The sequence below is a fragment of the Siphateles boraxobius genome, unplaced genomic scaffold, assembly GCF_051911475.1.
Source record: "Siphateles boraxobius isolate OS27281-9 unplaced genomic scaffold, OSU_SipBor_1 5, whole genome shotgun sequence".
Classification (NCBI taxonomy): domain Eukaryota; kingdom Metazoa; phylum Chordata; class Actinopteri; order Cypriniformes; family Leuciscidae; genus Siphateles; species Siphateles boraxobius.
This window is the reverse complement of record NW_027509141.1, coordinates 11468594-11485879: the sequence shown is the minus strand read 5'-3', so window position 1 is coordinate 11485879 and position 17286 is coordinate 11468594. Positions and strand designations below refer to the sequence as shown.

At 40.5% G+C, this 17286-nt stretch overlaps 1 protein-coding gene across 1 annotated transcript in view; it reads left to right on the top strand.

Moving 5' to 3' along the window:
• Positions 1–17286, top strand: part of ttll7 (tubulin tyrosine ligase-like family, member 7) — a 172684-nt gene that overhangs the window by 31562 nt on the left and 123836 nt on the right. Inside the window, exons 3-7 of the mRNA XM_077202804.1 lie at positions 2248–2382; positions 3601–3722; positions 7265–7332; positions 7452–7610; positions 10766–10982. Coding sequence (XP_077058919.1) covers positions 2248–2382; positions 3601–3722; positions 7265–7332; positions 7452–7610; positions 10766–10982 — 701 coding nt within the window. The remainder of the gene's footprint in view (positions 1–2247; positions 2383–3600; positions 3723–7264; positions 7333–7451; positions 7611–10765; positions 10983–17286) is intronic.

Genomic DNA, 17286 nt, shown 5'->3' with positions numbered 1-17286 from the left:
TTTCAGATAGATACTATGCTAGTTGCGTGATTGAGAGATTAAGGGCCCTATTGTAACAATCTAAGCGCACGGCACAAGTGCACTTAGGGCTTGTCCGAATCCACTTTTGCTAGTTTACCGATGGGAAAAATGGTCTGCGCACTGAGCGTACCCGGCGCATGGTCTAAAAGGGTTGTCCCTATTCTCTTAATGAGTAATGGGTGTGTTTTGGGCGTAACATGCAATAAACCAATCAGAGTCTCATCTCCCATTCCCTTTAAAAGCCAGTTGCACTCGCACCATGGTGGGTTCGCTATGTTTAACCCCAAATCAGAAAAAGTGGGGACATTTTGTAAAATGCAAAAAAAATCAAGAATCTGTGATTTGTTCATTCTATTTAACCTTTTATTAACTAACAAAAGTACAAAGAAGCGTTTTCCAATGTTTTCACTGACCAACATAATTGTATTTTGTAAATATGAACACATTTTGATTTTGATGGCTGCAACACACCCCAAAAAAGTTGGGACAGAGACCAAATAAAAGTGAAAAGATTATCCAAATTAGATTATCCAACTATTTTGAAACAGTCCACAATGAACAGGTGAATTGGTAATAGTTGAGGGTTTCATGTTTGGGTGTAAAAGTGCTTCTCAGTCTTTTTAAGCAAAGATGGGTCATGGCTCATCACTTTGTGCCAAATATCATGAGAGAATTGTCAAAAAAAATTAAAAAATTCCATTTCTCAATGCAAGATTGCAAAGAATTTATGCCTTTCATCATCTTCCATACATAATATTGTCACAAGATTCAGGGAATCCAGAGAAATCTCAGTCTGTGTTGGGTGAGGCAGTAGACCTCTTTTGAATGTGCGTGACCTTTGAGCCCTCAGATGGCATTGCACAAGATACCATCATGCTACTCTGTTAAATACGCCCACATGTGCTCAGGAGTAATTTGGAAAACCGTTTTCACTGGACACAGTCTGACGCTGCATCAAGAAATGCCACATGAATCTCTGTTACGCAAGGAGAAAGCTTTACATCAGTTCTATGTGGAGATGCCGGAGAGTTCTCTGGGCCTGAGCTAATCTCAGATGGTCTAGAAGAAAGTGGAAATGTGTGCTGTGGTCAGATGAGTCCATGTTTCAGCTTGTTTTTGGGAGAAAATGGACATCGAGTTCTCAGTCCCAAAGATGAAAGGGACCAACCAGACTTTCACCAGCAATAGGTGCAAAAGCAAACATCTGTGCTGGTATTGAGGTGCATCATTGCAAACGGTATGAGTAACTTGCATTATTGTGAAGGTACCATTAACATGGAGGCATATATTTGGATTGTACAGAGACATAAACTGCCATCAAGATGACATTTTTCCTGGGAAGCAAGACAATGCCAGGCCTCATTCTGCACGTGCTAAAACTGAGTGGTTTCTAGACACTCTGCACCATAGAAGGGATGTGCCTGCCTGTTTACTGCAGTCCATATATGTCTCTTATGGAAAGTGTATGACCCATCATGAAAAGGAGAATCAAGCAATGATGACCACAGACTGTTGAGCGGCTGTCTTGTATCAGACAAGATTGGGCAAATATTCCACTAGCAAAACTCTAACAATTAGTATCCTCATCTCCCAAATGATTAAAAAGTGTAATTAAAAGGAAAGGTGATGTGACAGTGGTAAACGTGTCTCTGTCCCAACTTTTTTGGGGTGTGTTGCAGCCATCAAAATCAAAATTTGTTCATATTTAAAAAATACAATTATGTTGGTCAGTGAAAACATTGGAAAACATTTCTTTGTACTTCTGTCAGTTAATAAAAGGTTAAATAGAATGAACAAATCACAGATTCTTGATTTTATTGCATTTTACAAAATGTCCCAACTTTTTCTGATTTGGGGTTGTACATGGCGGAATTTGCAAGCGGAAAAACTGAACGCTTCCCTAGCGAGGAAACGGATCTGAGCAGACCATCTACCGGACAAATATGCATTGTGGACCTGCCTATAGGCACACATTACTGACGTGCTCTTTAAATAACAAAAAAATATATATTGTGCCATTGACTTAATAATAATAACAAAATTAGTCAAATCAGCCTCAAGGCCTGTGCCGAGTTTGGTAGTTGTAGCTTTAAAGCTTTAGGAGGAATTACAGTCAGAAATTTTAGAAGAATAAGTTTAAATGGAATATCAGTATGTTGGCTTTCTCAAGCCAAAATAAAAACCTTAGTGAACTGTCAGTCACTAAATGTTCTTTATGTTCCATAGACGATCAAGGAACGTCCCCCATGAACATACCACCAGCATTATCCAATCAGAATGGAGTAAAGAGGAAGATCCACACCAAGAAGAAGAAGAAGGGTTTCATCACAGCCAACGTTGCAGGAACAAAATATGAGATCGGTAGGAAAAAAGATTTGTTCATTATGTCAAACTTGTTGATGAAAGGGGACATTCATACAAAGCGTTTTTGTATTTAAAAATGCGAGAAGCAGGTCATTGGAACTAAAAAAAATAGCAGACTTCAAAATATTTGCTTCAAATATTTATTAAACAGCAATATAAAAAGAATAAACAGTAGACCTACTTTTTATGCTGCATAGTCATAAATGTGATTTAATTTTTTTTTAAATTTCTACATCTACATTTCTACAGCTACATTTCTACAGCCTGGAATTACAGTTTTTTTATTATTATTTATTTATGAAACAATAATAAATCGATTCCTCATTTAATTTGTAAAATATGATAGTAATTGTAGCTATTGGGTAGTATTGAAACCATGTATTTTTACGTAAATGTATCTGCCAAAAGCATACATGTTAATAAAAGTTGAATTTTTAAGGAAATTATCATAGAGTTTACTCTTTACAAAGAACAAAGTAGTTTTTTTTTTACTATTACTTTTTTTACTATTACTACTATTTCTTACTATAAATTCAGAATACAAAATTAAGTATTTAGATCTGTATTAAATCCAGTTAAAACAAAGCTTAAAAAACCTGCTATACCTGTTTAACACAGTCCTTGCCTTAAATTTCAGTTTTAAAAGTAATTTGGCTATAACTATGGTAATTTGCTTTACAAAGTTTGTGCATCAGAGTTACTTTAATGTGAAAAAAGTTTACTGAAGTGTATGTTTAGCTAGATACTTTAAAATTATGACTACACTATGTATATTTTAACTTACAAGTATAATTCTTTACAGTAAATCTCTCAATTAACAGTCATCTAATTACTTAACAGGCATGTCAAGATTTCTAGCTTTGGTTTAACCGGATTTCAGTCTAAGCCACACCAATTTGGTTTTATACAGTAATGCTTATGTTTATGGAAACACAACATCATGATTATAATATTGCCAATTGCTACAATTAATGTTTTTTTGGAAAGATAATGAACTGCAGACAAAACATACTTAAAGCACTTGGGTTGATGCAAAAGCTTAAGTCATGCATAATCATTATTAAAGCATGAGTTTTTATTTAAAGTAGAGAACAAGATTTCTGTGGATGAATTCTACTAATGAAGTCAGTTGTTTGTGCCCATTGAAAAAGAAAGATGATCCAGTATTGTCAGAGTCAATGCATATCAAAGGAATCTAATTTGATTTATTTGCAGTTCGTATCGTCATTGAGGAGATGACCTTTCATAAAGCCAGAGATGAGGATGAAATGTCCAATCTCATCTGGAACGACTCTGCCGTGCAACATGAGAAAATCGCTGAGCTCAGGAACTACCAGGTACTCTGATTTTCCTTTCAGTTAAAAAAAAAAAAAAAAAGAAGTTAAAAACAAACATGCTGTTAAGGTTACCTCTTATTTTCCCTGGATTAAGAGATGTGACCTTTACCATGGCTTATACTCATTTTCCCATCATCCTTCACAGGTATTTGCAGTTTAATCAACAGAAGTCATCTAATATACTGTATATAACCTTTACGGCTAAAGTACTATACAGTAGTAAAGAATCAATTGAGGTCACCTGAGGTAAGCAAATTTGTCAGGAACAGATTTGAACCAAAATCCGTTTTAGGGCAAGTCCGTTCATTGAGCAGCCATCGAACTGTGGCTGCGTTCGAAAGATTACCAATTGTTCAACTTGTTCCCTTGCTGCAGGCATATGGATGTACCTCCCTAAACTGATTTCAGACAAGCTTCTGAGGCGGCATAAAGGTCTAATGATCTACAACAAAATAGAAAGACTATTGTGATAACCAAGCAAATATTTACTTAAGACAATATTAATTTCTTGCTTGAGATAAAATCAGGTGCCATTTTATTTTTTAACTAAACTCGTGAATGGTGCAAGGGGTGCGTTTTCCAAAGCCAACTATGATCACAAGTTCTGTCGTTACCAATAGAGTTCAATGGAACTTGCGACCATAGTTGGCTAACAATACTTTTTGGAAACGCTCTCCAGGATAGTAGAATAATATAGGCAGTGCAGGATACATATGCCTTCAAAAATCGATCAGATGAAGGTTGACGTTATGTGTCAATTTTTGGATTCAGACATTCCTTGTTGGCTTCCTACCTCCACCTGCAAAAGAAACATTTTTTAGCATTTGAATGCAGCCTGTGTTTCAATAATATATGTCAAACCAGAAATAAAATCTGGCAACATAAACTTATCTTAAATCAGGCCAAAAAAAATTTATTCAGGCTTTCCATCTTATGCACATATATGTTGTAAGTAAACAAAAAGCTGACAATACTACTATCTGTTACGACGTGGCTATACAAATAACACGATGAAGACGAAGGAGATAATGATAACAGTCTTTATCATAATCCGCAAGGTAAACTCAGGAGAAATGTTGGAGAAAACACAACCACATCTTATATCAACAAGACTGGACAAAGAACCAAACAAAATGGAGTATATATACACAGACTAAATGAGATAATTAATTCGAACGACAAGTTCATTTTTTTCATTTCATTTCATTTATTCATTTAGCTGACGCTTTTATCCAAAGCGACTTACAATTGCTATGTATGTCAGATGTCGCACGCCTCTGGAGCAACTAGGGGTTAAGTGTCTTGCTCAGGGACACATTGGTGTCTCACAGTGGATTCGAACCCGGGTCTCTCACACCAAAGGCATGTGTCTTATCCACTGCGCCATCACCACCCCATGTGGGTTCTGACAAGTGAACAGAATCATAATCACAGGAACAAACAGGCACACACTAGGAAACTAGAGATCCGAAATTGTGAGATTGTGAAATCCTAGAAATTGTGTCCGACTTGAGACTGTGACGTATGGCAAGATGCGAGATCAGCCAGCTGGTTCATTCTGCGCAGCTTCTCCAGAGCGGCTGCACAAGCTCTGATGATGACACAGCTGTTCCATGATTGGCTGAATCCACCGCTTGACAATGATCACGTGTGTTTCGTGTTTATTCGAACACCTTCACTTCCACTAATGCTCAAAAATCTGCATTTTTACTACAGTAAAGGCTGTTTTCATGTAGTCGCGATGTTATTCTGTGTCATGTTTATCAAAATAAAACTGAAAAACGTAGACCCCACTTCATTGGTATTTAAATAGTATATATATATAGTATAATAGTATTATGTTGAACTTTATTCTTGTACAGACAGACGCTGTATTTAGCAGTACATAAAGTATTAAATGGAAACGTATCTGAAACGTCTGTCTGTTCTTGACAAATGTTGCATTTATTTCACTCCGGCTATGGTAAAGTATGCAAACACAGTGTGAGCTGTCACTACGGGATGCAGAAAGGGTCCGACTTCATGTCTCCGTTTTCAGCTCCTCCCCGCCTGCACACGGCAGCTCTCGCCGATCGGCTTCATACAGCCACAGCCGATGTCCAACACACCTAATGTCACATGGTCAAACCAGAACAAAGAACAATGAAAACTAAATCAAAACAGAGCACACACGTTACACTTATCCAAAGGCTACTAGTTGTCAACTTGTTCTCATTATACATTTTTGTCCAATCTGTATAGCTATTCACAAAAAAAGCATCGCAGCCTGGCAGAAAGTTATAGGATTGGGTCTCTGTTTATGGTGGTCAGTACTTCTACTAGCATCAGATTCAAAGCTGTCAGAGGTCAAAGCAGTTTGACGCTAACATTTTGATAAGCTAAAAGCACAATACTCAGTGTTTTTATGCATATCACACAAACATAATGAGTAATCTGTTTTAAATTACACTGAATATTTTTACTAATCCATTTCAGAAGTGAAACACGTTAACAATCAGTCATTGTCTCACATCGACGTCCACCATTTTTTTTTTCCGTTTGTCACTGAGCTTACATTGTATTCTGGAATTGTCTTCTCTGTAAAGGATATACGCTTTCTGTCTTAAGATTTTGCAAAAATAAGGTATCTTAATTAAAACAACCTTAAAGGAATGCATCACCCATATTTTTTCATAATTTACTCCCCTGCATTAAACCACTGGAGTTACACATTTGATTACATATCAGAACCAATTGCATTTACTTGGAAAAGAGCAGCTTCTAAATTTCTCCTTTTGTTTTCTGGAGAAGGAAAGTAATAGGGAATGTTTTATATTTTCTTGTCTATCATATTGAAACAAATTACTTTTACACCCAATTCATATGGCATAAACGGTCTGTATGAAACAGTAGTGTATTGAGTTAGTGTAAAAAAAACAACTTTGCATGTCGGTCTAATATTATATAAACAATATAAATAATTGGCTTTGATGTTTTGATCCATGAAACACTTTTCATACAGTTGTGTTCTGTATTATTTCCTTTTTTGGGAAAAGCATGTTGTGCTTTCATACTTAATAAAAGGTTTGTTCTTTAGCCCCCCCCCCCCCCCCCCCCACCTCCCTCCCCCTGCTTTCCTGTGAATTGGCTTAGCTGCCAAGCTACAGGTCATATGAGTCAAATTAATGGCCTTGTTCAGCCTCATTTGCTCAAATACAGAAAAACTCACCAGCCCCCATCCCTTCCTCTTTGCATTTAAAGCAATTCATTCATCTGTCAGTACCTACAACTACATGGGCTCTGATGCAGAACCAATTACCTTGGCCCTTAGAGTCAAAATTGATCGTCTTTTTTAGTTTTAAATTAAAAACAATGTGGGGAACTAAATAGGGGTTAAGAAAGGTCTGACAACCACCTTTTGTTTTGAGTCAGTAATTGGGCATAAATGTCAAAACATTATAGTCTCAGTTCAAGACTTCTCAATTCAAGGGCTCTAATGTTGTGTTTTTCCTCTAAGAGGTGAATAACCCAGTGCCCTCTAACGGTGTGATTATTTTCCTCAGAGGATAAACCATTTCCCGGGAATGGGTGAGATCTGTCGGAAAGACTGCTTGGCAAGGAACATGGCCAAGTGAGTTGAAAACATGATACCATATCAGATACATGACTGATTACATATGCCTTCCAGCCAAGGAATATTGACTTTACTCTTCGTTTTTATTCATTTTAAAACCCTCTTCTTTTCCTTAGAATGATTAAAAGTCAGCCTCAGGAATATAGCTTCATCCCCAAAACCTGGATCTTCCCAGCCGAGTGCACACAGTTCCAGAACTATGTAAAGGAGTTGAAAAGAAGACGCAAGCAGAAAACATTTATCCTTAAGCCTGCAAATGGAGCCATGGGACATGGGTAAGTTACAACAGACTGGAAAAAAAATATATAGATTATTTGTCATTTTCCCTATGAACGGCATACTGATACAAAAGTGGCAAACATTTTACAGTAACATTTTGTTCAACCTACCATCCTCCGAGAAGCTTAACATGCAGTAGAACAGTTTGTAGGATAACCCTGATCAACATAGCATACTTTATTAGCTCTGGAACAGTATCCTGATTAATTAGTCGTTGTTAAATCAACCTACTAGGCTTATGAATAGGGTTGGGTTTTGGCTAGGTTGCAAGGAGCTGCATGAAGTTCCGACCATATGCATATTTGGATCAGATTTGAGCTTTCGTTGTGTTGAAATATTTGAACTTTTGTGGTTATGTGACTGCCCAGCTGGTTGTGTGTATTCTAATCAAAACTTTGAGCATGAGGTGAGAATTACCAATATTTTCTATTAAAATATTTTTCTGTAAAATAATTTTTTATATTTTTTATAATTTAATAAGCAGAGGGTAATGGCTGGTTTATGTCCAATTTGAATGTTCAGTGCAGCTCCCATTACGGGTGAAATGTGACAATCGTCTAATATTATGAAAACAGATGGAAGTTAAGAGTAATCCTGAATAGCTTGTTTTACTTATATTGGCCAGAGGAGAACTGCCCCCCCGACTGAGCCTGGTTTCTTCCAAGGTTTTTTTTCTCCATTTCTGTCACCGATGGAGTTTTGGTTCCTTGCCTCTGTTGCCTTTTAGGGTTCTTAGGGTAAGTTTACACGACAACACTATGCTTAAAACGGATATGTTTTTCCTTTGAGTTTTGCGCGTACAGATGACACCATTGTCAAAATGATCCCCATTCACACAGATCCGTGAAAATTACTAAAAAGGTTGTATTCTGCTTCCAGGCCATTAGATTGCAATGAAACACTATAGATTGAACACGTAATACGCCTGTGCATGACGTCATCATTTTCAGAGATTGGCGCTTTTGTTGTTTACATGGAGAGTTTTCAAAAGTTTGCGTTTTCAGCCAACCAAAACGCCGTTGCCGTGTAAACTAACGGCCAAAACCCATAAAAAGTTTAATGTTTTTAGTTGAAAACGGTGTTGTGTAAACAGCCCCTTAGTTAGGGGGACACTTAAGTTTTAGCAATATTATTGATTTGACTGTACTGAGAATATTGAAATGAGATCTGAACTGATTTGGATAGTGACATTACTGTTTTCTACAGAGCTCCTTTACAACTGAATTGGACTCATTTTATTTTTGATGATCTTTACACAGTTATTGAACAAAACTGAATAAACATTGAACTGACCTCAGCTGACCAATGACACTATTTTCTTTTTAGAGCTGCTTTACAGCTGAATTGAACTCTGTTTGCATCATTGAATTATTATTTTCCTGTTTATCCCTGTAAAGCTGCTTTGAAACAATCTCTGTTGCATAAAGTGCTATATGAATAAAGGTGACTTGACTTGGCCTAAATAATATTGTGCCACAACAAGCATTAATCTTAATAGCAAACTTGAAACTGAACTCAAACCCTAAAAATACACCTAACCCCAGTCCTTTATCCTAATGCTGAAACCTCATACCTATGCTAAAAGTGTACAGCAGCAAATGGGGCACCTGATTTATTTATGACTGTCTTTTATCCGTTTGTAAATTAATATTTCTATGGTCATACGCTACAGCAAGCCGGTACTTATTAAAATGAGAAGTCATCAAAGGTTGAATTATTGTGCTGCATTTAACAAGTGAAAGGAGATCGTCTGCTAGGCTGGAGATTAAATTTGAAAAAGCGTAGCGTGACGCAGGAAATTAAGTTATATCTTCCTACGTAATTTATTTTTCAGTCCGAAAACTAAATGAATATTGTTTGCATCTAAGCAGAGGCTTGTTAAAAACTGTGGCGGGCTAAAAGACGAGATCCCCACTGGTGCCAAATTAAACAGTCAGCCAAAGTGGGTTTTGATTACCTGCCATCAGCCCTCATCAATCATGTCATGCAATTCAAACAACCCCATTATCCTCTACAACATAACACAACACAAGCTACTGGACGCTAAACACACACCTGAGCCAACGGACGCCAAGCGCAGGACTAGAGACTGTGTGCCAAAACGGTGGAGATAAGGAAGATTGGCCAGTGTGCTGCTTTTGGCTGAGCGTCAAATTCAAGGACTCAGAACTCCCTTCGCAAAGCAGTAACAATTAATATTTAATTTTTAATTATAAATTACATTTTAATTTATTAAACAACGATAAGCAGCTATGGATGTGGCATTTCTTATTGAAAACAGAATGCATTTGAAGTGCAATAAATCCTAGAAATCCCTCAAGAGTCACTTATTACGCTAGAGACTCAATCGCAGTAAATAATTTTTAATGTTTTAATTAAGAGAATGGAGCGTCTCAATGTTAAGAAGGTCTTTTTGCGGCCCATGTTCCTGTTTTTGTCATTTTCTGCAATGTTATGCTTGTACTAAACAAAAAACTGTAAATGAGTCAAATGTACCACGAGTCACTAGAGAATCTTTCGTAACATCAGAACTCATGAGAACATTCAGCTGTGTTTTAATAGTGCTGAATCTCTACACTGAATTGCACCAAGAACAAGCAGACAAATTCTTTTGCAATATTTATCAGCTGACATAGCTAACAAATGAACTGTGGTGATCAAGCCCTCCTTCAGCAGCTTGCGGTCCTTGGAAAGTTGACTTCTCAGTTAATTGTTGAGGCCATGCAAACCGGACGAAGAGAAACATGTATCCAATTAAGTCAATGCACACCAATTATCGTATATTTTACAGTCAAAATTGTTTTTCTAAGGCCCCTTTGTTTGTTAAACATCCAAACCTCACTTTTTTCATGTGCTTGGTATTGGTGAACACGTTGTTGTCTGTATTCTATAACAGCCAAGAGCTGGAGATCTGTTCAACATCAAAATCAAAGGAAATAAATGATGCCAGGGCTTAAAACAGACCAAGATGTCTGGTCTTATTAACCTGGGCCTTCTCAGGGTCCAGGGTCCAGGGACCAGCGATAGAGACAACGCCTTATTAACTTCGCTCTCTCTGATACGCTTCAGAGGCTTGAATTCTTAACCAAAAATAAAATTAGACCACATTTTAGGGATGTGCTCTAATAGAATCTTATCCATTTTCTCCCAGGATATCTCTGATTCGAAACTGCGAAAAGCTCCCGGTCCAGGACCACTTCATTGTGCAGGAATACTTGGACAAGCCTTTCCTCATGGAGGGCTACAAGTTTGACCTGAGATTCTACATTCTTGTTACTTCCTGTGATCCACTGCGTGTCTTCCTCTACAACGACGGCCTGGTTCGAATGGGTACAGAGAAGTACCACACGCCAAACGAGTCCAACCTGGTAAGTTGGCTTATGACATCATTAAAGCGATGTGAAAATTTTAATTCCATGTAGTAATTGAACTAAAAGTAATCAAAATATATTTCATTAATGGTCAAAAACCTCTACTCCATACAACTCAAATAGACACTTTTCACAATCAAGCCAATCCTGACAGATAAAAGCAATTCTTCATAGCTAAAAGTATACAGTATGCTGCAAATGCTGTTTCATATTGACTTTAACACTCTTATACATAAAGGTAACAGACAGTAGTTAGAGTAGACACCATATTTAATGTGATAATGAGATTTCTGCAATTCTTGCAATCATTTTTAAACAAGTTCACACATTGTAAAGTATGTGCAAATGTATTGAAAATCTTCCTAAAACTATTCTAATGTAAATGATTGAAATGTAACCATCTGTTAAACCTTTTTTTTTTGGTAAACTGTCACATTGTAAATCTTCATTAAAAAATGTGGCATTACATATATTAATAAAATATAATTGTATTGCCAATGTTTTTTTAAACCATTCTGTGAATTGTTGTAAGAGAATAAGTGTGACAATTTAAATAATATTGGTTCCCCTTCAGGGACTACCGCTGCGTGTAATCGCAGTGGGAACGCCCTCCAGCGTAACGCGTCTGAAGCATGAATGAAATCAGTCAATGGAGAGATGGAGCATCATAGCGAGTGACGTCATCGACCAGGAAGCTATAAATATCCCCTGAGCACACAATACGCCAGCTTTTTGTTACTTCAGCAAGCTCTGTGTGTGTCTGAAATCTAGCGATTGTGTTTGTCTGTTTAGACAGGAGTTTCTCACTATATATATATATATATATATATATATATATATATATATATATATATAAAAACAAAAACAATATGAGTGTCAAAGTGACGAGCGAGCAATATAGAAAGTGTGTTTCCCCCTGTACACGATACATCACGGGTGGGGATACACATCAGCTGTGTGCTGCTTGTTTGGGATTGCAGCATGCCCAGTCGGCTCTCGAGGGGGTCGATTGTGAGCATTGCGAGCGTTTTCCCTTGAGAACTCTGCGCTCGCGGCGATCGCTCTGCGAGGAGAGTGGTTTGCTGCGAGCTCCCAGAGGCTCGGGTCCCGCTTCTGTTGAGGCAGAGCGGCGGCGCTTGTCTTGGGGCTCGCAGATGGATCTCACTGGCGACGTTGAGACGGGCTCCGCCCTATCTCAGCTATCTCCAGCGAGATCTAGTGCCTCTCACCCGGCTCTGGAAGCACGCGCTGCGGCGGTTACTTCTGCCCGGGTCGAGGCACATGATGTCGAACTTAGATTATCCAGTTCTGAGGAGCTCGATGTCGAAAGTTTTGCATCAGAAGAAACTGACTCGTCCCTCCAGCATACTGCTGAAGAGGGGCTGATAGATGTGTTATCTCGGGCTGTAAAAAAAAAAAAAAATTCAAAAAAAAAAAGTGGCCAACTGATAGGCAGGAGTCTAGAAATGAAAGCAAATTAGATGATAGACTTCTGTCTGCACGTCCTCAGCCTTCTCGCCGGTGCTTACCATTCTTCCCAGATCTTCACTCTGAGGTTTCAAAGACCTGGGTTAGACCTGTTTCAAATAGAATTTATACTAACCAGTCTAATGCTTATGGAAACATTTTTGGTGCAAAAGCTTCAGGGTACGTGACCATGCCGAAGGCAGAGGAGACGCTCTCCAGCTATCTCTCTCCTGCTTCGTCATCTTCACTTAAAGCACCGGCTCTGCCCTCTAAGCCACTAAAAAATACTTCTGTGTTAGTGGGGAAGGCTTACTCGGCGGAGGGTCAGGCGGCTGCATGTCTACACACTATGGCCATTATGCAGGCTTAATATTCAATAATATTATTGATCTGCCTTACTTAAGGTGGACGTTGACTCAATTTTCTTTTAGAAACAAACTCTGTTATATTATTTTCATGTTATCACTGTGAAGCTGCTTTGATACAATCTGTATTGTAAAAAGCGCTATATAAATAAAGGTGACTTGACTTGACTTGGCTTATCAGGCTGACCTGCTTAAAGATGCTTGTGAGGGGGGTGAAATTTCTGTGGATATGATTGATGAGCTCAGGCAGACTGCTGATCTCACTCTCCGGGCCACCAAGGAGACCGCTAAATCTATCGGCCGGTCTATGGCATGGTGGCCACAGAGAGACACTTGTGGTTGAGTCAGACCTCTATGAAGGAGAAAGATAAGACTCTCCTTTTAAATGCTCCAGTTGCGCCTGCGGGCCTCTTCGGTGACGCTCTTAACTCTGTCACGGAGAGGTTCCAGGAAGAGAAGAAACAGGCGGCTGCTTTTCAGAAATTTATGCCCCTTAAAGTGTGTGTCGCTGGGGCTGCTGAGCGAGGGCAGTCCCAGCCGCCGAGTACTTCAAAAAGAGTGCAGCAGAAACGGAGTGTCGCGTCTCGTGCCCCCCCGCAGAGAAACTGGAGGGACGAGGCGGGGCGCTCTCCGGCGTGACCTTCTCGGGGTAGGGCTGATCTGAGGACAAGAAGGCCGCGTCGAAAAAATCCTGACGTGCTGAACTTCAGGACTCTGAGGGTGGTCCCCATTGTGGAAGACTTGAGTTCACTGCACAAAAACACGGTGCCCTGTCTTTCCCGATGCCCTCAGGGGTCTGCTCTACTAACCCTGCCTATACAGGGCGTAGAGAGACTCGGCGAGCGATTTCCCGAGGGACGCTCGCCCCCTCCGAGGAGAGTTGTGGAGTGCCTAGACCAGCTGTTCCCTGCCAGTACGTTACAGGGCGCTGTGTCTGTCACTCGGGATGTTCATCCAGAGGCCAGCCTCGAGAGGCTGGTTCCCTTAGTAGAGTTCCTGGCGAAAGGAGCTATAGAGCGGGTTCCTCCACCCAGCAGGGAGTTAGGATACTACAGCTAGTTCTTCATCTTTCCTAAAAAAGATGAAGAGGGCTGCGTCCCTTTCTAGATCTGCGTCTCTTAAATCGCGCTGTAGGGAAGCTCAAATTCAAGATGCTCACTCTCAAGCAGATCGTGTCAAATCAGATCCGAGGACTGGTTCGTCACGATAGATCTAAAGGACGCTTACTTCCACGTATCTATCCTACCTCAACACAGGAAGTTCCTGAGGTTCGCTTTCGGGGGCGAAGCTTACCAATAACAGGTTCTTCCGTTCGGCCTAGCACTGTCACCCCGCACGTTCACGAAGTGTATGGATGCGGCTATAGCCCCGCTGAGGCTGCAGGGCATCCGTATTCTGAACTATATAGACGATTGGTTAATTCTAGCTCAATCAGAACAACAGGCGGTTCGGCATCGAGATGTCGTTCTTGCTCACATCAAGAGGTTGGGGTTGAGGCGCAACGCCAAGAAGAGTGTTCTTTCTCCATTACAGAGAACCACTTTTCTCGGTGTAGTGTGGGATTCGACGACGATGCAGGCACAGTTGTCACCTGCTTGTGTTGCTTCGATTCTCGCCGCAGTAGATCAGGTCAAGCTAGGCCAGTCATCCACTGTAAAACAGTTCCAGAGACTGTTAGGTCTCATGGCAGCTGCGTCCAACGTGATACCTTTTGGCCTCCTGCACATGAGACCGTTACAGTGGTGGCTCAGAACCAGGGGATTCTCCCCGAGGGGAAATCCGCTTCGCATGATCATGAGTTCGCGACGGTGTCATCGCGCCCTGGTTATGTGGAAAGATCCACGGTTTCTGTCCCAAGGCCCTGTGTTGGGAGCTCCTTGTCGTCGCGTTATGCTAACGACAGATGCCTCTCTCACGGGGTGGCGGGCGATCATGATTGGTCGCCAGGGGTGTGAAGTAACGAATTACAAATACTCACGTTACTGTAATTAAGTAGTTTTTTTCAGAAATTGTACTTTTTTGAGTAGTTTAAAATTTTTGTAATTTTACTTTTACTTGAGTACATTTTAAGTGATGTATCGGTACTTTTTCTCCGCTATTTTCCTTCTGTTTGTGGTCGTTACTCGTTACATGCTTGTTTTAAATGTATTTTATTTTTATCCATCAACGTGATTGGATTGAGTAAGCGGTCTCGTGACTGTCATCAAATCAAATTAAGCATAGAAAACTTTAACCGCCTATTCCTGCTGTTACTCGTGACTGCTGTGGAAGTGCATTCTTCACGCATCAATCCAGATATCAATCTTCTAATAAGGTACATTTCACATTTCTGCTTAATATGATATTTATATAGGCTGGCCTGTCTACAGGGCCTAACATTTGGTCTGAGGTTGGGGGTATTGCGTGACGAGTTCATAATGCGGTGAATTCCCACTCCCATTTACTTCAAAATCACATTATAGAGAGACGCGCGTCACGATCTGTGCACTGCCGCGTCTCGCGCTCGCCATGCCGCCAGATTCAGAATCAGTGCACTCTATGAACATGGCGTTAACTTGAACTGCATTTCTGTCAGTGCGTGACTACAGCTCGTTAATAAACAACGTTTTTTGATTGATCCATTACAATCCGTCTTCATTTGGCAAGTGCACTTGCCCAAAAAACATTTTTCATGTTGAACTTTTTTGTGTGTGTGTGTGTGGATGCTGCTGATAAAACAGCTTCACCGAGACTACAAAGAGACATGCATTTGTGTGTCTGTGTGTGTGTGTGTGTGTGTGTGTGTGTGTTTGTTTGTTTCTTTTGTAAAAGTTTCCTGGATATAACTTCCCTATTTAATGCACAATTTTCCTTACAAATTATATTATCAGCATTACAATGTGAGTAAATGTAGCCGTGTAAAATGTAAGGGATGTAGCCACCCTTCTAGAACAATGTGCATTTACATTTAAATTGTAACATATTTAATATCATGGAATTAAAGTGTGTAATTAGTGTTAGCTCACTATCTTAGCCTTTTTCAGTGCATTAGGTGAGGTAATGTATTTTTAATCTCTCTATTTGATACATTTTAAAAAGATGGATGATAGATATTCTTCAATCTTTCTAACAAAGAACAAAATATAATGTGAATTACAGTATGTACAATTTTTTTAAATTTATAAATTGTAGTGCACAGTGTTTATTGTAAGGGGTAGAATCCGCAGCTCAGTACTCACTACTCACTACTCATGAGTACTTTAAAATAAGCTACTTTTTTACTCTTACTCAAGTAGTTTTTTGGACAAGTACTTTTTACTCTACTCACACTACATTTTTTGGAATGTAATGCTACTTTTACTTGAGTATGTTTTTTCAGTACTCTTTCCACCACTGTTGGTCGCCCAGCTCAGGGTCTGTGGGAGGACCGTCACCGTCTATGGCACATAAATTGTCTAGAGATGTTGGCAGTGTTTCAGGCTCTGAAACATTTCCTCCCAGACTTAAGGGGCCACCATGTTCTTGTCCGGTCAGACAACACATCGGTGGTCTCTTATATCAACCATCAGGGGGGTCTGCGTTCTCGCCCACTTTACAAACTGGCACGTCAGATCCTTCTATGGTCCCAGGGGAAAATTCTTTCTCTGAGAGCTATTTATCTCCCGGGGTACTTAAAACAGGGGGCAGACATCCTGTCGAGGCAGGGGCCGAGGCCCGGGGAATGGAGTCTTCACCCCGAGGTGGTGGAGCTCCTATGGGAACATTTTGGTCGTGCCGAGGTAGACCTATTTGCTTCCCGAGAGACATCACACTGTCCACTGTGGTTCTCTCTCAGCCTGCCAGCCCCACTGGGGTTGGACGCGATGGTACATCTGTGGCCGAGGTCACGTTTGTACGCTTTTCCCCCGATCGCTCTGCTCCCGGGAGTTCTGGAGAGGGTTCGCCGGGACGGGCTCAGTCTTCTGTTAATAGCCCCGTTCTGGCCGGCCCGAGTATGGTTTGCGGACCTAGTGTCTCTCCTCGACGGCTCTCCCCTGGAGATACCGATCAGGAGAGATCTACTCTCTCAGGCGAGTGGGTCGATCCTTCACCCCCGCCCAGAACTATGGAGGCTGTGGGCTTGGCCTCTGAGGGGGCCCAGCTCATAGATTCTGGTCTCTCGACTGAGGTCGTTGAGACCATCCTCCAATCCAGAGCTCCCGCCACGAGGAAGTTATATGCCGCGAGCTGGAAACTTTTCACCTCTTGGTGTGGAGAGCGCCAGCAGGACCCAGTTAACTGCCCGGTTGGTACAGTGCTGGATTTCCTGCAGGACCGTCTCTCCACAGGGTTATCCCACTCCACACTGAAGGTGTACGTGGCGGCCTTAGCTGCTTACCACGCCCCTTCGAGCGGAGGTTCTCTCGGATGACACCCACTTATATCTCGCTTCCTTCGTGGCGCCTTGAGGCTGAGGCCTGCAGTTTCGCACGAGGGTACCAGCTTGGGAT